General features: G+C 44.9%; 1 protein-coding gene across 1 annotated transcript; it reads left to right on the top strand.

Moving 5' to 3' along the window:
• The first annotated feature begins 532 nt into the window (after window positions 1-532).
• fbxw10 (F-box and WD repeat domain containing 10) lies at window positions 533-20,527 on the top strand. Its single transcript, XM_038974629.1, has 15 exons — window positions 533-704; window positions 1,853-2,050; window positions 3,212-3,457; window positions 7,281-7,408; window positions 8,905-9,018; window positions 9,237-9,343; window positions 9,559-9,762; window positions 10,039-10,160; window positions 10,755-10,909; window positions 11,140-11,282; window positions 11,407-11,565; window positions 18,116-18,402; window positions 18,860-19,060; window positions 19,201-19,903; window positions 20,050-20,527. The coding sequence occupies exons 1-15, from the start codon at window positions 533-535 to the stop codon at window positions 20,276-20,278; spliced, it is 3,168 nt and encodes a 1,055-aa protein (XP_038830557.1). The 3' UTR covers window positions 20,279-20,527.
• The last annotated feature ends 2,160 nt before the right edge of the window (window positions 20,528-22,687 follow it).

Below are 22,687 nucleotides of genomic sequence, written 5' to 3'. Positions count from 1 at the left end.
TTCCTGTTTCAAACGCTCATTTCTGCCCGACGTTGAATTCAATACAATTCAACCTCGGGTTTCCAGGCAACCAAAAAAAAGTTGACAAGCAACCCTTGGGCTAGTCGCATGGCAACCACCAAGCAACAGCGATAAGAATTTCCAACCAGGTTGCAGTGCAGCCAGTCGGAAACTTTTTTAAGATTTGGAATTAAACTACGCTTAATAAACCAACGCAATGAAACGCTTTGGATCAAAAGAACAGTGTGGATATAGAGTCGACACAGTGGACAGGCTTTGTTGCAAGAAGGAAGATGCAGATTTCAACATCTGTGGAAATTGCCAATCTTGCATCTTCACTTCCAAGCTCCGCGATTCGACCCAGTGGATGTCGCGCGCAGGGGACTCGTCCAAAAGGAGATTCCTTACTGGCATTCTCGTGCGGTGCCAAAGTGTCGAGATTCTCGAAACCATCCAAAGAGTACTGCAAGTGACATTTGGGAAAGATTTCACCTATACCAGGTCACGACAGAAGTCAAGTGTTTCAGAAGATATGACCACTTGGAGCCAGGACCGAGCGTTTGACACCAAACTTCTTGGGATGGAGATGGTTGACACTTGGGACTGGTTCAGTCGCAGCCACCACTGGACAAAATCCAACTATCTTTTAGGAATCCTTTCCCTCTGCGATACAGGGCTTCTTCACATGCTTGGAAACTTGACAAGTGTGCTTATAGTTAGAGCAAAACGGGCCTTCCTCCAACTTAACGGTACAGGTACTTAAAGTAAAGATTCACCCATGTTGAATGCGTTTGTGCATCTCTGACCGATGTTCTATCAATTCCCTGGGTAATTTCATGTTTTCATGTGTATGTGAGCTATTGTTGTTCAAGTATGCAGAAATTCGGCCGGTATGACGTAGCAATGCGATAAAACCACTCACTACACTGGAAGTTAATAGGAATACGACTTTTAGATCGCAAAAACTTATTTCATACATGTCAGATTTCAATAATGGCCGATGTCATAATGCGAGGTTGACTTCTCTCGAATGAGCCATTTTTGCGATATTGCTACCTCGAGAAATGTGTAATTTAACAGAGGGTCTAACGTTTCTCCAGTTTGTCTGCCTCTTCAGTCCAGGGTGCATTTCATGGTGCCATTGCGAATATCATACTCCTCTCTGACGCACAGATCTGCAGGTTGAACATGGGGATATTGTAGACTCCTAAATTGATAGCTGTAAAATCGCACTACACTAACTAGCAACTTCACATGCCGATATTAACTTTGGTATTATTGTGTATGTAGCTACGCTTGCTAGTAGGTACTATGCAGGTAGCCAGTCCATAGAGAGAATTGCATTGTGGGTGTTGTAGTAAACTTGAGCTGCAACAAAATTCCACAACGATAGTCACATGTTGCTACCAACCTTGTCACATATTAGTGTTATGCAACACTGTAAATGATAGGAATGAGTGGTTTTGGATGGATTTTTTCTTTATACTACTAACCCCTGGATTATAATATAATAACTTTTATTTCTTGTCTTACTATCTTTCTTTTTATGATATATATTGTTTTTAAACTCAGCATCGTTGGGAAGGGCCGTAAGCAAGCGTTTCATGGTAAAGTCTATACCGTTGTATTCGGCGCATGTGACAAATAACATTTGATTTGAATTAGTTTTATGACAACTTACTGACGTCCTCCACTAAGTAAATTTTCATTTAAGCACCTTTGTTGCCTATATAATGACCACACGTGAAATGATATTCCATGCAGAAGTGTGAAAGTTATCTTTATGAATTGTAGGCTAATTTGAAAAACTGGATGTATTTTTAACCCATAATAATCTAACTTCTCTTTTCAGTACTGGAGGATGAGGATCATGAGGATGACACCTCCTCTATCCCAGAATCCACCTACTCTTTCAACTCTCAGGAGGGTCATCCAGACCTGGACCTCCTCATCTGTGCCAGCTCTTTCTATGACCCTGTCAACATGCACCATGAAACTGACATCGACACCATCGATGGAGGCCAGGAGACATGCCATGATCCAGAGCTCTGTGAGTGTTGCTGTTAGAAATGTTTTTGTGTTTTGTTGCCATCAGGAATGAATGTCAGTAACTGTAGGCTTATCTATGGTCAACCTGTAAGGGCAGTGGGGCAGGGTTGGATTGGCCATTTGGCAATTCTGGCATATGCCAGATGGGCTGGACCATTTTTTAGTTGGGTGGGCTGGTTGAAATGTACACACTTTTTTATATATACAGTGCATTCGGAAAGTATTCAGACCCCTTCCCCTTTTCCACATTTTGTTAAATTACAGCCTGATTTTAAAATGTATTACATTATTTTTTATCCCTCATTAATCTACACACAATACCCTATAATGACAAAGGGAATCAAAGGTTTTTAGAAAGTTTTGCAAATGTATTAAAAATAAAAAACAGAAATACCTTATTCAGACCCTTTTCCTATGAGACTTGAAATTGAGCTCAGGTGCATCCTGTTTCCATTGATCATCCTTGAGATGTTTCCACAACTTGATTGGAGTCCACCTGTGGTAAATTCAATTGATTGATTTGATTGAATTTACCCAGTGACACCAAGGGGAAATGTTGTGATGTTAGTGAATCACATGCAGTCATGTGATTCACTAAAATGAAATGATGACAAATACATTAGTCCGTAGGTCACTCCCATAGAATTCACTCCCACTAAGGCCTACTTTGAATCATTGATATCCCAGACTTACTGTATATGCTCAGTGTGCAATAGCCTGGGGATGAGGTTAGGAGCCCTGTAATAGTAATTAACACTTAGGGTAGGTGTAGAACGTATAAGGGTTAATAAGCAGACAGACAGAGAACAAGAAGAAGCACAGAGTGACAGCAGAAAAGATGCTGAGACTGGGAGGCAAACAAAATGGTGAGCTGGCGGTGTGCGCAGTGATGGGGGCTGGTGTGGATAAAATGCCAGGGCCAAATTCTTGTCCCAGTCCGCTCCTGCAGTGGGGGTACCTGTGTTACTGAATGGTTATGATAAAAATGTCATGTTTGATTAATAGGACAAATATAAGCACCCAATACATTATTATTATTTTAATCAAAGTAGACTACAATGATCATTGACATTTTGGTTGGTCAAATGTTTGTGCACTCTTCAAAGTTCCCCATTTCCAGTCCAATATGAATTTCTACCTCACTGTGTTTCTTTATTTTCAGCCAAGAGCTGCCAACTCCATGTAGCTCCATGGGCGGTGGTGGGTGCCAGCCCTACCTCTGAAGGCCTGCAGGGCTTTGGCAGTGTGTGTATGGGGGTGGTGAAGGAGGATAGTGACACAGACTCCACCTGTTCAGACGACCCTGCTCTGATGGTGGTCCCTCGGTCCTCCACCTCTCTGTCTGGGGTCTGCCGATACAGAAACTTCATCCGGGGTCTCCCTGTTCATCTTGCCAAGAGGATTTTAGGTGAGCCACCATGCACCCCCCCACCCTCTACCCCTCCAAAACATGTCTAAGCTATCATTCAAAGGACTCTGTGGTGTTACATGAGAATATCTATCCTCAGATGTGTAGCGGAGGGTAAATGCAACTAAACATCCATTGAAAAAAAATGCATTGAAAGTATAGGGAGCATAACTTTTTCACCGTGACCGGTGATCAGTTAACCCACCTGTTTATTTTACTACTACATCACTGCATATCCCCCTCTCCAGTATTCTACATGAAGAATACTGGTCTCAGCAGCTATTATCGAATCAAATCAAATTGTATTTGTCACATGTGACTGTGCATATATAATAAACAGGTAGTAGCAGTATTGTAAAAACAAAGGGGGGTGGGTTCAAATAGTCCGGGTGGCCATTTTATTAATTGCACAGCAGTCTTATGGCTTGGGGGTAGAAGCTGTCAAGAAGCCTTTTGGACCTAGACTTTGCGCTCTGGTACCGCTTGCCGTGCGGGAGCGGAGAGAACAGTCTATGACTTGGGTGACTGGAGTCTTTGGCAATTTTCTTCTGACACGCCTAGTATATAGGTCCTGGATGGCAGGAAGCTTGGCCCCAGTGATGTACTGGGTCATACGCATTACCCTCTGTAGTACCTTACGGTCGGATGCCAAGCAGTTACCATACCAGGCGGGAATGTAACCGCTCAGGATGCTCTCGATGGTGCAGCTGTAGAACTTTTTGAGGATCTGGAGACCCATGCCAAATCTTTTCAGTCTCCTGAAGGGAAAAAGGCATTGTCGTGCCCTCTTCACGACTGTCTTGGTGTGTTTGGACCATGATAGTTTGTTGGTGATGTGGACACCAAGGAACTTGAAACTCTCAACCCGCTCCACTACAGCCCCATCGATGTGAATGGGTATGTGTTCAGCCCTCCTTTTCCTGTGTAGCACAATCAGCTCCTTTGTCTTGCTCACATTGAGGGCAAGGTTGTTGTCCTGGCACCGCACTGCCAGGTCTCTGACCTCCTCCCTATAGGCTGTCTCATCGTTGTTGGTGATCAGGCCTACCACCGTTGTGTCGTCAGAAAACTTAATGATGGTGTTTAGTTATGAACTTTGTGGGCACTATGGTGTTGAACGCTGAGTTGTAGTCAATGAACAGCATTCTCACATAGGTGTTACTTTTGTCCAGGTGGGAAAGGGCAGTGTGGAGTGCGATTGAGATTGCGTCATCTGTTGGGGCGGCATGCGTATTGGCGTGGGTCTAGGGTTTCTGGGATGATGGTGTTGATGTGAGCCATGACCAGCCTTTCAAAGCACTTCATGGCTACCAAGATGAGTGCTACGTTAGTCATTTAGGCTGGTTACCTTAGCTTTCTTGGGCAAAGGGAATATGGTGGTCTGCTTGAAACATGTAGGTATTACAGACTCGGTCGGGGAGAGGTTGAAAATGTCAGTGAAGACACTTGCCAGTTGGTCCGCACATGCTCTGAGTACACGACCTGGTAATCCGTCTTGCCCCGCGGCCTTGTGAATGTTGACCTGTTTAAAGGTCTTGCTCACATTGGCTACGGAAAGCATGATCACACAGTCGTCCGGAACAGCTTCATGCATGCTTCAGTGTTGCTTGCCTCGAAGCGAGCATAAAAGGCATTTAGCTCATCTGGTAGGCTTGTGTCACTGGACAGCTCGCGGCTGTGTTTCCCTTTGTAGTCCGTAATAGTTTGTAAGCCTTGCCTAGTTAAATAAAGGTTAAATAAAGAATATAATAAAACAACATCCAACAAGTGTCAGAGCCGGTGTTGTAGGTTTCAATCTCAATATTGACGCTTTGCCTGTTTGATGGTTTGTCTGAGGGCATAGCGGGATTTCTAATAAGCGTCCGGATTAGTGTCCTGCTCCTTGAAAGTGGTAGCTCTAGCCTTTAGCTCGGTGCGGATGTTGCCTGTAATCCATGGCTTCTGGTTGGAATATGTACGTACAGTCACTGTGGGAGGGACGTCGTCGATGCACTTTTTGATGAAGCCGGTGCTTTTTGACTGAGGTGCTATACTCCTCAATGCCATTGGATGAATAACCGGAACATTTTCCAGTCTGTGCTAGCAAAACAGTCCTGTAGTGTAGCATCCGCGTCATCGTACCACTTCCGTATTGAGCGAGTCATAGGTAATTCCTATTTTAGTTTTTGCTTGTAAGCAGGAATCAGGAAGATAGAATTATGGTCAGACTTGCCAAATGGAGGGCGAGGGAGAGCTTTTTTCTGTGTATGGAGTAAAGGTGGTCTAGAGTTTTTTTCCTCTGGTTGCACATGTGACATGAGGTAAAACAGATTTAAGTTTGCCTGCATTAAAGTCCCCGACCACTAGGCGCGCCACTTCTGGATGAGCATTTTTTTGTTTGCTTATGGCCTTATACAGCTCGTAGAGTGCGGTCTTAGTGCCAGCGTCGGTTTGTGGTGGTAAATAGACGGCTCCGAAAAATGTAGATGAAAACTCTCTTGGTAGATAGTGTGGTCTACAGCTTATCATGAGGTACTCTACCTCAGGTGAGCAATACCTTGAGACTACCTTAATATTACTCCATACCTTCCCTAGCTGCTAGTTTATATGGATCATATTGCAGATTCAGTGTGTGCAGATGTGAACCTGTGCTTGTGCACTTCGCTGACCCCTTATGCCACCTGATATGCACAGTGTTTATCTGGCTCTGTTCAGGGACAGCGGTATACTCTGCACTGTCTTCTTTTGTCTAGATTGAAGTACCTGTTGACATTTCCTTGAATCAGCCCCATAGAGAAACATATCAGGGCTAAATAGCTATGCCATGGTGATGACTTTGTTTTGCAAGTGTAACGCTCGTCGATATGTGGAAGAGAGGAGGACCAAGGCGCAGCGTGGTGAATGTTCATGATGTTGAATTTTAATGATTTATCCAACTAAACAGAACACTGACAAAATACAAAAACGACGTGAACAGACCTGAACTTGAGAACATAAAACATGAACGCACGAACAGGAACAAACCAAACCAAACGAAACGAAACAGTACCGTGTGGCGAACAAACACAGACACGGCAACAATCACCCACAAACAAACAGTGAGAACAGCCTACCTTAATATGGTTCTCAATCAGAGGAAACGTAAAACACCTGCCCCTGATTGAGAACCATATTAGGCTAGTTGACAATGAACCCAACATAGAAACACATAACATAGAATCCACCCAGCTCACGTCCTGACCAACTAAACAATACTGAACAAAGGAAATAAGGTCAGGAACGTGACAGCAAGGCTACCCTTTTAAAGCTCTATGCCTCTCCTGCTTCATACCTTGAGCTGTTCTCCCTGGATATTGATGAGACGGAAGAACAACAAACCTTTGCTTAGCAATCGGTACAACAATTCTCTTGGAGGTGTTGTTAAAATGTTGTTATGAAGCCTTCATTTACATTTGAAAGATATCTGTGTTTGCATAATGATGGTCCAATTCTTATATTAAAAAAATGAATAATTTAAAATACCATAATAGTTTTCTATTTTTTAAACAAAAGACATTTACCTTTTTAACAACTGTTCAATATTTGAACCACTATCTCTGAATAATTTTCTCATTCCATGCTTTTAAACACAAAACGCCTTGTGACATCACCTAGGTTCCCTTGGTGCAGACGGAATAGTATTTCAATCCGAATTCTCTCATTCTGTTATGAATTATCACAAGTAGTCGTCCTTCAATGGACCACATATCGATTAGATCTACAGTATGGACTGCTGTAACCTTTGAGGGATGGCTGCCTGTCACCATACCCTCAAATATTTAAGTGCAGAAGCTGTTTGTTTCAGGTCTTCTAGACAAGACCTCTCTGAACAGCTGCAGGGATGTCTCCCAACACTGGCGATACCTGACGGAAGACACTCAGGAGGACCTTAATGCCAAGAAGATGGTGGAGAAACAAGCTATGTTGATGCAGGTACTGTATGGTAACTATTAAAATACCACACTCTAAATCCACCAATGACACATAGATTTTTTTCAGGACAATAAAGATATTGATTATTGAAGAAAAATAAGTAGCAGGAGCTGCTCTTGAAGGGGAATAGTACTAAAAAAGCGAATGGAAAAAGAATAACTACAAATAAGTGCTAAGTGAGTCTTGCTCTTAAGGCAGAACTGATCGGTTTCCGCTAGATGGGACAGCTGCAAAGTCAAAATTGTCTATATTGTAAAAAAAGGTGTGTTTTTTGGGTGCTTTTTGGTCTGCATTTAAGGTAAGGTTTAGTAAGGTTAGCAGTGTGATTAAGGTTATGATTAGGTTTCCAATCAGATTTTAGGACTTTATGGCTGTGCTAACTAGTGACCACTATGCAGTCATCTCAATAAATCCCAAATGGCACTCTATTCCCTACATAGTGCCAAATTTTGTAACCACCTGATTTAGATTTAATGTGTGCGTCGTTATAATCCCCAGAGTATCTTGAGCCACTTTTAAAATCAATCAAACACTCAATATCTTTGCCAAGTGGCATAAAAAAATCAAAGTCAAGGCACTTGTGTGGGTTTGCAAGTTAAAAAGCTTTTCATGGGTGGGCTAGTTCATTATTAAAATACACCAACACGTTTCAGCTAACGGCTTCACCTTGATGAAACGTGTTGGTGTATTTCAATAATGATCTAGCCCACACATTAAAGAGTGACTGAACATGCCAATTGGCACTTGTGTTTTTCTGTTTCTCATTAGGAAACCAAGATTTCAGTCTTGGAGGTGTGTTTTCTGACCAATTCTGCATTTGGTTAATGTTTGTCCCCGTCACACACTGTAGATGCCATGCATAAGCCTATTTCATAAAAAATCGAAGATAACTGAATAAATATTAAATTAATTTTGACATTTTTGGCAAGGATGTTTAAGTTGTGTAATATTACATCTAAGGTATTTAGTGCAGTGTATATATATATATATTTTTAAATGCGCAACGTGTTGTTTTGTGCTGGGCAGGTCTGCCTCACTGTCTATGATATTGGATAGAGAGCAATCACTGTAGCTGCTCACCCCATTTTAGTAGGTAAATGGACATCATCAAATCAAAACCCAACCTACATTTACCCGTTGTGACACACGGATGTTCCAAACTCCGTTTTAGACCAGACTGACTTTATGACCAAGATTATCCTATTCACACTTTGTAGTACATTTTGACACTAGAATAACTGTTTCTGACTCATATCGATGCCACAAAGGCCAATTTCAAAGGGATTCATTGCTCTTTAAAGGCTTTTTAGCTTGCAAACCCACACAAGTGCTTGGATTTAGATTTTTTATGCCACTTAGCAAATATATTGATTAATTGATTTTAAAAGTAGCTCAAGATAATCTAGAGATCACACAGATGACAGGTTGTCCATTATCATCATGGCATGCTAAGTACATGTTAATATAAACCTGTGTGACTTTTTTCCCCCTCTCAGAGCAACACTACAGGTGTCAGCTCTACATATGCCAAAGTCCGCAAGGTCCTAGTGCCCATCAGGGAGGATGAGAAGCACATGCACCACGGAGAAATCTTCTCCAAAATCAGACAGGTAAACACATCACTATCTACCTTATTATCATATCAATCAACGTCACCACTTATCCCAAATGACAAAACTGCTCTAGGGGATGCTGCTTTCATCGTATGTGTGTGTGTGTGTCTCTTGGGGCTTGCGAAAAGCAGATGACGATTCTATTCTATATTCTGATGACTAGGATATGATCCTCTGACGTTTGTACTGGCTATCTGTGGTTGTCTGTCCTACAGGAGAGGGGCTTTGAGGCCATCTATGCTGGCGTTAGAACCCGAGCCATACAGATGGAAGAGCGGAATGTCTACTGTGGAGTGTACAACGTTCTGGTGCTGCTGGACAGGTCGGTTACGGTAACCACAGTGTCTTTGTAACATTATAGCACCTGCTGCATGCAAATAATACAGTAACAAGGCCTATATTTCAAAGTCTGGGAGTGCGTCTGAAATGACACCCTATTCCCTATATAGTGAACTACTTTTGACCAGAGCCGTATGAAAAAGTAGTGCATTGGGGCCATTTGAGACGTAACTGATGTATCTTTGTTGTGGTCAACAGGGAAGACCCCTCCAGGGTGGTGCACTACAGTGGAGGTCAGCTGGTGGCCGTGGGGTCCAAGGACCGCGTGGTGCGTCTGCTGGACGTGCTGACACTGAAGGAGGTGTCCCCGGTGATCCAGGGCCATGCCGGCTCCATCAGGGCCCTGCTGCTCTGTGAGGAGAGAGGACTGGTCATTAGCGCCAGCTACGACCTCAGCATCAGGTAGGAGGAGGGTAAAGAAATAGAAATAGAATTACTAGAATGGGCATCTCTAGTCAATGAGACCATCATGGGTAGTTTGGACCCGTTTTACTCAATTCTATGGGTTTTTGAATTTGGTTTGAAAACACAGCAATGACTGTGATGAAGAATGACTGTGTTTTTAATGCTAAACTTGTGATTTACTGTAAATTGTAGTTGACCTTGCTAATTTAGGTGATGATACTTATTGAGTCTTTATGAATGACTGGTTTGATATATACTGTACATTCACTATAGGTGTTGGAATCTGAAAACAGGCGTATGCCTTATGCTCTTCCGTGGCCACTTGGGTACCATCAACTGCCTGGACCTGCATGGGAATTGTCTAGTCTCAGGGGCCAATGATTGCAAAGTCAAAGGTAAGTAAGTGTCACACGTAAACCTCACCGGCCACGTTGCGTGTGAGCGTTTACACATACATGTTATTTAATAATTTCACCCACACCATTCAATATGTGTGAACGAGCATCTGCATAGCCAGGCACTAAAATAGAAGTTGGTTATATGTGAGGCGCTCCACATGCTGCAAGTTCCCTCCTGATTGGATATCAGGAAGATACAAACCCACGTGGATGCTTGAAAGACAAACGAGGAATGATAACTAAAGATAACTAACTAAAAACTAGCTAGGTTTCCCTTTTTATCTGTGGATTAATCGTTGGAGTAGAAAAACACACGATTTTGTATGACTCCGTGTCAAAATTCTACAAAGAACCAGATAAAAAGAAGACTATATGTATGTCAGGTAAAATAACAACCCAATGTTCATGTCCCATGACAAACTACAAGCAACAGCTAGCTAGCTAAATGTCTATGAATATTTGATGTGTGTTTCGACCCCTAATTAATATAGTTGGTGGCTGGTGTAGTCAGCATGTCAGGCAGTTTGCTTGAAAATGTACCAACCTTGTTTTGTGTGTTAGTATCTTTGTGTGCTTTCACCTCCACGGCAGTGTGGAACCTGCAGACAGGGCATTGCTATGAGAAGCTGAAGTTTAGGCACCACCACCCCATCCTGTGTGTGAAGATAGACAAGGCTCTAGTGATGAGCAGCTGTGACAAAGGGCTGGTCAAAATGTGGGGTATGGAGACCGCCTCACTCCTCAAGGTAAGATGGTCTGTACTCTGTCAGGTCTATGTCTTCATTGACCTTTTTACACAAAAGGCATCCATATCTATATTTTCAGGAGTCTTATCTAGTGGTCAGAAGAAAAGATGTACAGTAAACTCAAACAAGGGCACATGGAATTGGGTCTCCCATTTCAATAGGTTTCGATTTAAATGTTTTTTGAGTGAAATTGACACTGTCCTCACCAAAGTCCCTGTCTTGTCTTCCAGGTAATCGATGCCCACCAGAGCTCTGTAAAGTGTCTGTTCTTCGACCAGTGGCACATCCTGTCAGGTGGTTCTGATGGACAGGTCATGGCCTGGAGCACCAACTGTGACATAAAGAAGAACCTGATGACCTATCGCCATCCAAAGTGAGCGTAAAAAAATGTCATACAAAAAAGAACAAGTACTTTTGTTTTTGGTACTGTTTTTGACTGGTTTATCTTGATGTTCGTTAAATGCTGTGAGTGTGTGTGTATGTTTGTCATCCTCTAGGGAGGTCCTGGCGCTGATCTACCTCTTCCTGCGTGTCATTACCGGCTGTGAGGACGGGAAGATCCGCATCTTCAACTTCCTGACAGGGGACTGCCTGAGAGTCATCAAGGCTGGGGGTCAACACAGCCCTATCCAGTCCCTGCACACACACAACAACAAGTAAGTACTGTACTGTCCCTGCACCCACACAACAACAAGTTAGTGATCATTAATTTCACTTAAATCAACAAGTGAGTAATCATTCATTTAATTTTTACTTTGACAACCATGATTTTACCCAGAAGCGTATGTCTTTAAGACATCTCCCTCTCTTCTCTGCCCCTCCTGGTTCCATTTAAATCAGTCAACTTCGGTACAACATACTATGGGGAGTCACACTCTTGAGACTTCGGTTGAAGGATGTAAAATCACGCCTGACGGATTGCTTGGCCTGGCTATACCAATTAATAAGATGGCAAAAAATGCAACCTAGACGACGAAGGCTAAGCCGGGTTAGTGTTCGCGACCATGCCCAAATAAATAAATAGATACTCACGATTGTTGTCTTGTATGTCTCGGCTCGGTGCATGCTCTGGCATGCCCTTGCTCAAATCAGTTTGTGTGAAGGACTAGGGGATAGCTGGCACTGTTCCCCTACTAGTCCACGAGCAGGTACTCTTAACAATCGTGTAGCATTCTTAAGGGGGCTTGGTGTTTCTGATAGTGACTTCCTCTCCCGAGTGCCCGTACCTCGGCTGTCCGAGTTGTGGGATGCGGAGATGGATTGGCTCTTTGGTCAGAGCAAATGTTTTGTCTGCCTGGGTGTGTGTCGTTCGCTGCCCGCTCTCAACCTGACTCCAGTATGCTCTGTCACCAGTTATGGGAGGCTACTCGAAGAGAGAGGGTGGCCAGTTTCGGTGGGTACCCCGCCACCGCCTGTGTCTGCCTCGGTCAAGCACTGCTTGCCCTTTCTTCCCAGACTTGTCAATGAAGGGTCCGGTCCCACCTCGGTGATCCAGTCCTACATAGACTTTTGAGACCATGCTAGCTAACAAGCGCTGCATAGCGTGCTAGCCAGGTTAGCTAACTCATCGAGGAGAGCTAGCTAATACTAGCTATTCCTGCATCCGATGGAGTTGCTTGGATAGCTCTGTTGTTTAGTATACGTAGCGTTAAGTCGTTTGGTTATTCAAAATGGATGGTGCTGCGGTCAAAGATGCCAGCTAGCCTAGCTTAGACTAAAGAACATCCTGGCTAACGTTGGTTACAATTTTTTTTCACTTCCAGTGAATGAAGCTTACTAGTGTTCCCCCGGGATTAGGCAACCCAATTCCTAATTTCAAGATGGAAGGAGTGTAGAAAGCGGGGCTTGCGTGCTCCTTCAATTAGGAAGCAGCCCCCAAATCACTGGCTCGGGTAACCCTGGAATGAGGGGCCTTAGCACAGGTCTGAGCAACCAGTGCGCCACTCTGCAAAAACATTACTGTGATGGCAGTGCCCCCACGTTTTGTTATGGTAAACGGGGTGCTACATCAGCCATTTCCAGAGCCCTCTGTGCCCATAAGGGTCCGGGCTTAATGCAGGCTATTCAGTCTCATGTATTGGAAGCTTGTCCATGTTTGCCCCATTGGTACCCCACATGCCCCATTGGTACCCCACATTCCATTCTGTTCATGGTATTCAGGGGGCATATCAATCTTACCAGGATGGGAGAAATAAGTTGGGCAATTACCTTTCTGTCCACAAGGGGCACCCCTCCCCATAGGTGGCTCATAATATATAATATAATAATATACAGTGCAATCAGAAAGTATTCAGACCCCTTCCTTTTTTCCACATTTTGTTACGTTACAGCCTTATTCTAAAATGTATTAAATTATTTATTTTCCTCATCAATCTACACACAATAACCCATAAGGACAAGCAAAAACTGATTTGTAGAATATTTTTCAAATGTATGAACATTTAAAAACAGATACCTTATTTACATAAGGATTCAGACCCTTTGCTATGCGACTCAAAATTGAGCTCAGGTGCATTCTGTTTCCATTGATAATCCTTTAGATGTTTCTACAACTTGATTGGAGTCCACCTGTGGTAAATTGATTTGGAAAGGCACACACTTGTGTATATTAGGTCTCACAGTTGACAGTGCATGTCAGAGCAAAAACCAAGCCATGAGGTAGAAGGAATTGTACGTAGAGCTCCGAAACAGGATTGTGTCGAGGCACAGATCTGGGGAAGGGTACCAAAACATTTCTGCAGCATTGAAGGTCCCCAAGAACACAATGGCCTCCATCATTCTTAATGGAAGAAGTTTGGAACCACCAAGACTCTTCCTAGAGCTGGCTGCACGGCCAAACTGAAAAATCAGGGGAGAAGGGCCTTGGTCAGGGAGGTGACCAAGAACCCGATGGTCACTCTGACAGAGCTCCAGAGTTCCTCTGTGGAGGAAGGACAATCATCTCTGCAGCACTCCACCAATCAGGCCTGTATGGTAGAGTTGCCAGACGGAAGCCAGTCCTCAGTAAACGGCACATGACAGCCCGCTTGGAATTTGCCAAAAGGCAGCTAAAGGACTCTCAGACCATGAGAAACAAGATTCTCTGGTCTGATGAACCCAAGATTGAACTATTTGGCTGAATGCCAAGCGTCACCTCTGGAGGAAACCTGGCACCATCCCTAAGGTGAAGGATGGTGGTGGCAGCATCATGCTGTGGGGATGTTTTTCAGCGGGAGGGACTGGGAGACTAGTCAGAATTGAGGAAAAGATAAACGGAACAAAGTACAGCGAGATCCTTGATGAAAACCTGCTCCAGAGCACTTAGGATTTCAGACTGGGGCGAAGGTTCACCTTCCAACAGGACAACGACCCTAAGCACACAGCCAAGACAACGCAGGAGTGGTTTCTGAATGTCCTTGAGTGGCCCAGCCAGAACCCAGACTTGAACCCAATCAAAAATCTCTGGAGACCTGAAAATAACTGTGCAGCGACGCTCCCCATCCAACCTGACAGAGTTTGAGAGGATCTGCAGAGAAGAATGGGAGAAACTCCCCAAATACAGGTGTGCCAAGCTTGTAGTGTCATACCCAAGAAGACTCAAGGCTGTAATCGCTGCCAAAGGTGCTTCAACAAAGTACTGAGTAAAGTGTCGGAATACTTATGTAAATGTGATATTTCAGTTTATACATTTTTTATACATTTGCAAAAAATTCTAATGCCTGTTTTTGCTTTGTCATTATGGGGTATGGTGTGTAGACTGATGGATAAAACAACAATTTAATCAATTTCAGAGTAAGGCCTTAAAGTAATAAAATGTGGGAAAAGTAAAGGTCTCTGAATACTTTCCGAATGCACTGTATGTCATTTTGCAGACGCTTTTATCCAAAGCGACTTACCGTCATGCGTGCTCCCGGGTCACATATGGGTGGCCCCGGGAACATTGCTGATTCCTGCCTGTAGCTCATTAGTCCCTATGAGGTGTCTAGTGATGCAGGTTATGGGCCCTGTAGGCGATTGGTGGTTGGTAGCAGAGTCGAGGGAACAAGCAGGGTTGGACACGACCCCTTGTACCCAGGGTGGACCGGGCTTTAGGCAAACCTTGGCACATACACACAGTTTTTTCAACCCCAAGTTTCACAGTGTTCATGCATATCAAATGTTTTGTTTCTCGCACATGAGAGTTTGATGGAAAGTGTCCCTTCTCCACGTTCAGACACACGGTTGTCAAGAGTGATGGAAATGGAAAAATAATCAATCTCTCCCAGTCCACAATGTGGTGTTCCGCCCCTTCAGATGGCACTTCACAGGAGGCTCACTGTCTGCTCCGACCAATGGCGTGCATGCGCAGTGTTGCCCTGGATCAAGCGAAAAGTGATGTCAGGGTACTGGCTACAATTTGTTGTGCGTCCCCCACGCTTCTGCAGTGGCATCACGTCAACTGTTACCGAGGCCTCAACGCCCGTTTTGAGGGAGGAGATATCCTCCCGTCTCTAGAAGCAGGCAATCTGAGTGGTTCCTATGTCGAAGATCCAGGTTGGCTGGTACAGCCAGTACTTCCTGGTTCGGAAAAGGAATGGGACTTTACCTCCCATTTTAGACCTACAGTACGTGCCCTCAAAAAGCACCTCAGAGTCTACAAACTCTGAATGCTCATGAGCTGCTGGCTATTACAGTCAATTGGCTGGTGGCAGCGGAGTCGAGGGGGCAAGCAGTGTTATACACATCCATGCTACTTTCCTGTATTCAGTCTCTAGGCTTCATAAGAAACCTGAAAAAGAGCTGTCTGACCCCATCTCAGCACATTCCGTTTCTGGGTCTCGAGCTAGACTAATTAGCTTATTGCACTTTTCTATCCCCACGGAGGGTGTCCAGATTCCAACTCTGCTTAGCCATATTTCATCTGAGGCACACAGTGCGTTTTTGCCAGTGCCTACGCCTACTGGGGATGATGGCTTATGTGATGGAAGTTGTTCCCGTGGGGCTGTTGTTGATGGGGCCCTTCCAGCGCTGTGTGCTAGCCACTCACCTGGATGCATCTTGCAGCCTAAGCCGGTTGCTTCAGGTGTCCCTGTCATGCCCATGGGCCATGGCCCAGTGCTGGGACCCTCTGCTATTGTCAGGGGTCTCCCATGGGCTGAGTGTGGGGTAAGCTGTACGAAGGCAACTCTATTCGGGGGGTATGGACCCTGGTGCTGAGTGCACTGCATATCAATTACCTGGAAGTCCTAACAGTCTATCTGGCGCTTCTCCCTGCTTTTGTCGGGCCAGCTTGTGCTGGTCAGAGCCGACAATATGTTGGTGCAATATGTCAGTGCATCAACGATCCCGAAGAGACTCTGTCTCTCTCCCTCCTAACTTTGGATCGCTCCCTATTGCTGGGGAGCAGTGCACACATACTCTCCCTTTGGGGATGCATGTCCTCGATTGCCTCTAGCTTGGGTCCAGATCTTTTATCCAGATATCACCCTCTCTCAGGAATGGAGGCTACACCCCTGGGTGGTTTTCGGCAGGGCCAACGTAGATATTTACGAAACGCGCATTGTCGTCAGTTTTTCTCGATGAGGAAGCCGAGCGTTGGGGAGGGTGCTCCTGGAGGGCTTGTAGTTTAATTTTGTGCTACTCGTAGTCCAAGCAACCATGGTTCGCGGAAATCGGCCGCCTATTGGGCAGGGTCCCGTGGCAACTCTCGCTGTGCAGGGATCAACTATTCCAGGCGCACAGGCAGGTTTGGCACCCTCGGACAGAAATATGGGGTCTGTGGACTTGGCCCCTCAGATGTCCAATCTCGCGGCTAGAGGTTTACCTCCGAACATGCTACTATTCGTCCGCAAGGGCTCCTTTTTTCCACGGGAGGGCTGTATGTGTGCTTGGTAGTCAGACAGAAAGCCAGCGGGTGCAGTATGAAAAGATGCGGGAGGAAGAAATCTGTCCTGCACAGACCTCTACTTTGGTCCCAAAATAAAGGAATTGTTCCTTTTCAGAGCAGGGTCATTCATTCTCCACTTTGAAAGTGTACATGGCGTCTATTTGAGCGTGTCATGTGGAAATGAATGGCGCCACAGCAGGGCTTGTGTCCTGGAGGGTTCTTAAAGGATGGGCGCCATCTCAGGCCGGTTTCTCAACCTATTCCGCCGACTTGGGATTTGGGTTGGGATGCTCTGTGTGTGGCCTCCTTTTGAACCACTGGAGTCTGTGGATCTGAAGATCCTCTCCTGTATAACCTTGCCCGAGGCTTTGGCCTCAGCTAAAGGTTCCTTCACGCGTTATTCGTACATCGTTTCTGTACTCAGTTCGCCCAAGACGACTCTAAGGTGACGTTGCGTCCAAATGAGGCCTTTGCCCTGAACCTCATGGCTATGTCCTATAGGTCCTTAGCTTTTGAGACATTTTCCTTTTTGCCTCCTCCTTTTGGTTCTGAAGAGCAACAGAGGTTACATGCTCTATGTGCTATGCTAGCGTTATGCACATACATTTTACGGACCAGGAATGTTCGGTTATGTGACCAGCTTTTTGTCTGTTTTGCTAATCCAGTTCGTGGCAAGGTACTCTTTATCCAGCTGGATTGTGGAGGCTCCCTTGCAAATAGCAGCAAGGGTTACCTAGCGGTGTACGTGCGCACTCCACCAGGGCCCTGCCAGCGTTTTGGCTGTTGTTAAAAGGGTTGACTATATGAGATATTTGTGCTGCGGCGAGTTGGGCATCACCACAGACTTTTGTGAGGTTTTATCGCTTGGATGTCACTGCTCACAGTGTGCCACATCTTGTGGGGGCATGTCTGAGTGGTCTGCCATGGGCCGTTTCATTTATTATCTGTTGGAGTCGTCATGGGGCGTGATTCTATTTCCCCACAGTGTGTTGTACCGAAGTTGACTGACTGAAAGGGAACGTTATGACTATAACTACTGTTCCCTGAAGGAGGGAAATGAGGTCCAAAATCTGTTTGGAAACACGCCACCCGTTCCTGGGCTCGGTGAAAAGCTGTGTTAAATTGAAGGAATGAATCCAAGTTTCACACTTATCACCTTTGGAAGGTGGGGCTTCCAGCGAGGCGCGGATTACATTGGCCTTGTCAGGCGTGATTTGAGATCCTTCAACCGAAGTCGCGGGAGTGCAACTCCCCATAGTATGTTGTACCTCTCATTTCCCTCCTTCGGGGAACAGTAGTTATAGTCATAACTTTGTTATTCTCCCTCTCTTTCTTTTCCACCCTCCGTCTCTCCCTCCCAGTATGGTGGTGAACACGGGGACCAGTGTTCTGATCTACCAGTTCACCAGGGTGCGCTGGGATTACTCCGTGCTGGCCGAGAGGGAGTTCTTTAACGAGTTCAGGGGTACTCTTAAAAGCATGCTCAATAAAGACAAGTACCCCTACTCCAACGTGCGGGCTGAGCGCATGACACAGGTGGGCTCGTCCAATCGTAAGATCTACGACCGTGAGGGCAAGAAGCCGGAGAGGCCCGAGCTGTCCCATCACACACGCTCTCTGTCAGCCCCCAGCATGCGCCGAGCACAGGGTGAGTGTCTTTGGGTCTGGTAGCCGATTAGCCTACTGCTAGCCTTAAATTCAACCTGAATATCGCTCCATTATCGCTCGCTTTTATTAACCCCATGTCTTTCCAGACACCTTCCTCTACCCTCATGATTTATCTCCTGTCTCTCATCTATGTCCAGACAAAACCCTGAATATTGCTCTGAAATAGTTTGCAGACACCTCTGTATTCATTGATTGTTACATGTATGTATGGCATAACAACCATATAATAGTGGTCTACAGAACATAGAGCATGGGATAAAGCACAAACAGACTGAACCACCAGGCTAGGCTAATATCATCCTGCTGTGACTATACTTTATCAAGGTCTCTGACATAGAAATATAATTTCCATGAGGATGCAGTCAAATTGCCATGATCTGAGACCCTTTTTCCTCGTTCTACTAATTATATTTCTGTGGTCTCGCTGCTCTCCAAAGCTGCGCAGCAGGAGTCTATGAGGCCGGCCACGTGGAGTGAGCTTCAGGGCCACCGTAGGAGCCGGGCCTACATTGACCTGCAGCCAGAGTTCATCACCAAGCCCCCCTCGGCCATCTCTCCTGGAAGACCAGTCAGCGGACACAGCCAGGACTCCCAAAGCAGGGCCAGTCACACGCCCAGGAGCGAAACCACTGGCTCAGGTGAGATAGAATGGAATGCAATAGAAGTTGAACGTAATTGAGAGACAGAATCGAGACAGACTATAGTCCTTATGGCTGTATAACAAAGTGCATGTTTACTATTGTTCCTTGTAATCAACCGTATATGCACCCTCTCACAGCCAGGGAGCTGTCTGTGATGACTAAGTGGGTGCTGACGCGCAGCGAGAAAGCAGTGAAAGACCGAGTGAAGAAGAGGGGGCCCCATCGGCCCGTCACCCCTCAGCATGTCCTCCTCAAGGTCAACTCCACCCACCAGCCGCAGGGAAGCGACCAAGCCGGGGCCAACATGAAACTCAACGCCCAGATACGAGATGCATGGGGCTCCCCTCCACCTGTCCAGGGGGTGGATCCAGAGCCCCACGCCTCACCATTCCCACCTACAACCCCAAAACAGAGCCCCCAGAGTCAGTCACAGAAGGCCCCAGCAGGACCCAGCCACCAGGTCTTGCAACATGGCATGAACAAGACCTACGTCCCCCTTATGACCCGCACTCTGGATCTCAAACTGAGGCAATCCCTCGACAGCCGTGAAGTCTGTTCCAGCAGTCCCTCCCCAGCTGTGATGCGGCCTCACACCAGCCACGCAGCTTCCACCCAGCGCACGCCATGCCCCGAGCCAGAGAAGAAGAGGCCCCAGACCTCCTGTGGTATAGCGGGTCTGGCGGTGCGTAAGGTGGGGGCATTCACTACCACTGCCCAGTCGAATGTCCAGGCCCCGCAGCGCATGTTCATGAAGGTGAGCAGCAAGCGGCCAGGACGCCACGTGGACTTTGAGATGCCCAATAAGACCATTAGCCAGTACAACCCTCTAGACCCATTCAGGTATGATATGCATAGAATTACACATAGAACAAATACATTATAAGATCTCTATGATGGTATGCCTTTATGTTGCCAAACTAATTTTTAAGTATTTCTTGATTTCTTCCTATCCATCTATTAATTAATTTATTCATTAATTCACTCAGGGAGCGTGGGGCCTTCAGGCTCCACACAGACACCCAGTTGGAGGAGTACTTCAGGGTCCAGAACCACCAACTGAATCAGCAGGGGGAGGGATGCTATAGGACCAGGAATGACCAGGACAGACAGAGGAAGGGGGTCTGGAAGATGAAGGTCAAAGGTGTCCCTGCCTTAGACTTCCCCAAGCAGGACCAGGTGTATGCCCCTGAGCTGGGCCATGAGATCTACATCTGAAATTGTCTGAGACTCAGCTGGACAGGTGTTTGGCTGGCTAAACCCAATACACACATGGAGCTTTTTGAACTGTGTGACCATGCCAGGGCAAGAATAGAGCCCAGGGCTTTTGCATGTATGATTCTCCCCCCTGGTGGCTTGTCTCTTGGTTTGCTGATCCTGAACTTTCTATGCAAGAGTTATTTTTAAAGAGACTATGTGCCCCACTACTTGTGTATCATGTAAATATATAGATGCATTTCTCTACTCCCACCAATCCATATATTATTTTTGTAATCTGATGAGGAGATAGCAGATTATTTTCTTTATCTGGTCTAATGAATGATTTTTACCTCACCTGTTTTGTGTCAGAAATTTGTATTTTTTCAAAGTGAGCATATGTTGATATGTTCCAAACTCAACCTGAATATTGCCCCAGTGTCCAGTAGGGGTCAGTATAATACCATCTGTTTTGGTCAGTCAGCTCAGAGAGAGAGAGGTCATAGGGGTTTCCATCCCAATAATCTCTCCTTCCTCCAGAACTAGGCACTCAATCACTACTCCCCACTGAAGTCCACAAGCGATGGGAAAAGGTGAGAGGAGGAGAGCACTTAGATGAGAGAAGGAATTATACAACAAGCAAAGTGATGATGCTGTTTGTATGTGGCTGCAATGAAAGTGAACTGTGCGGGTGATCAGGGGTGTACTCATATCGTTGATTCTGTTGAAAAAATGCTGGCAACACTTTACTTGACACCCAGCGTCATAACACGTTATGACATGGTCATAACCATGTCATAATATGTCATAACAGCTGACATAATGTCATAACACGCAACCTACCACACAAGGCAAAACATAACATTACACCATAGCCTACTTGTCAACAGTGTGTATTGTATGTAACAGTATGCAACAGTATTTTCAGAAATGTAACATATTAAATTATCATTGTAACTGCGCACATATTGATGTCATACATGCACTTACCACAATACTCTGTTGCTGATTACTGGGACGCACGCATGAGCAGATTTCAGGAGCAGGACAAGACACCCTCTTTTTGACTGATGACTGACATAAGGGCATGTAAGTGATAGGCCTATCTGGCTTATATGATTATGATGGTGTTATAAAGTGCATTTTCTTAGTCCAAGTAAAATGACACAGGATGGTCATAATGCATGTTCAAAAAAACATAACTGTTAAGAATTCATTACAACAACAACAAAGGAATTAAGAAACAAACTTTCAAACGAAAGGAAACTTCTTGCCAGGGAAATAAATAATTTAATAAGTGTGGGTTTTGACACTAATGTAGGTGTCATAACCACCCATTAAATAACCCAATATATGTCAAACAGGTGTAAATATATGGGTTATGACAGTGTTATGACCATATTATGACAGGTTATGTCAGCTGTTATGACATATTATGATATGGTTATGACCATGTCAACGTGTTGTGACACTGGGTGTCAAGTGTTACCAACGTTTCTTAAACAGAAGCAAATGGAACGAAACGGGGTTAAACCTACCTGAATTTGTCCAATAGAAACTGTTTGGACTAATGGTTACACCCTAGATCAGTGTGCAAGGCTGGTATTGAATGTGTCACTGTCTGTTACCTTGATTACTCCAATTTGTCTCTCGACCTGTTATAAACTTTTATTCATAGGCTAGGTTATATCAACCTCATGATGGACATAGGGAACATTTGAGTATCATGTAGTAGCCTAAACCTATCAATGTTACATTGAATGGAATATGAATGAGTCATCCAATTTTTTTATTTTACCTTTATTTAACCCAGGTAGGCCAGTTGAGAACCAGTTCTCATTTACAACTGCGACCTGGCCAAGATAAAGCAAAGCAGTGCGACAAAAAACAACACAGAGTTACACATAGGATAAACAAAAGTACAGTCAATAACACAATAGAAAAATATATATACAGTGTGTGCAAATGGAGTAAGGAGGTAAGGCAATAAATAGGCCATAGTAGCGAAGTAATTACAATTTATCAAATTAACACAAGTGATAGATGTGCAGATGATGATTTGCAAGTAGAAATACTGGTGTGCAAAAGAGAAAAAAGTAAATAAAAACAATACGGGGATGAGGTAGGTAGTTGGGTGGGCTATGTACAGCTGCAGCGATCGGTAAGCTGCTCAGATAGCTGATGCTTAAAGTTAGTGAGGGAGATATAAGTCTCCAACTTCAGCGATTTTTGCAATTTGTTCCAGTCATTGGCAGCAGAGAACTGGAAGGAAAGGCAGCCAAAGTGGGTGTCAGCTTTGGGGATGACCAGTGAGATATACCTGCTGGAGCACGTGCTACGGGTGGGTGTTGTTATGGTGACCAATGAGCTGAGATAAGGTGGAGCTTTACCTAGCAAAGACTTATAGATGACCTGGAGCCAGTGGGTTTG

This window comes from Salvelinus namaycush, chromosome 35 (genome assembly GCF_016432855.1).
Source record: "Salvelinus namaycush isolate Seneca chromosome 35, SaNama_1.0, whole genome shotgun sequence".
Lineage (NCBI taxonomy): Eukaryota > Metazoa > Chordata > Actinopteri > Salmoniformes > Salmonidae > Salvelinus > Salvelinus namaycush.
Note: the sequence above shows the minus strand (reverse complement) of the source record. Positions and strands in the feature narration are given on the sequence as shown.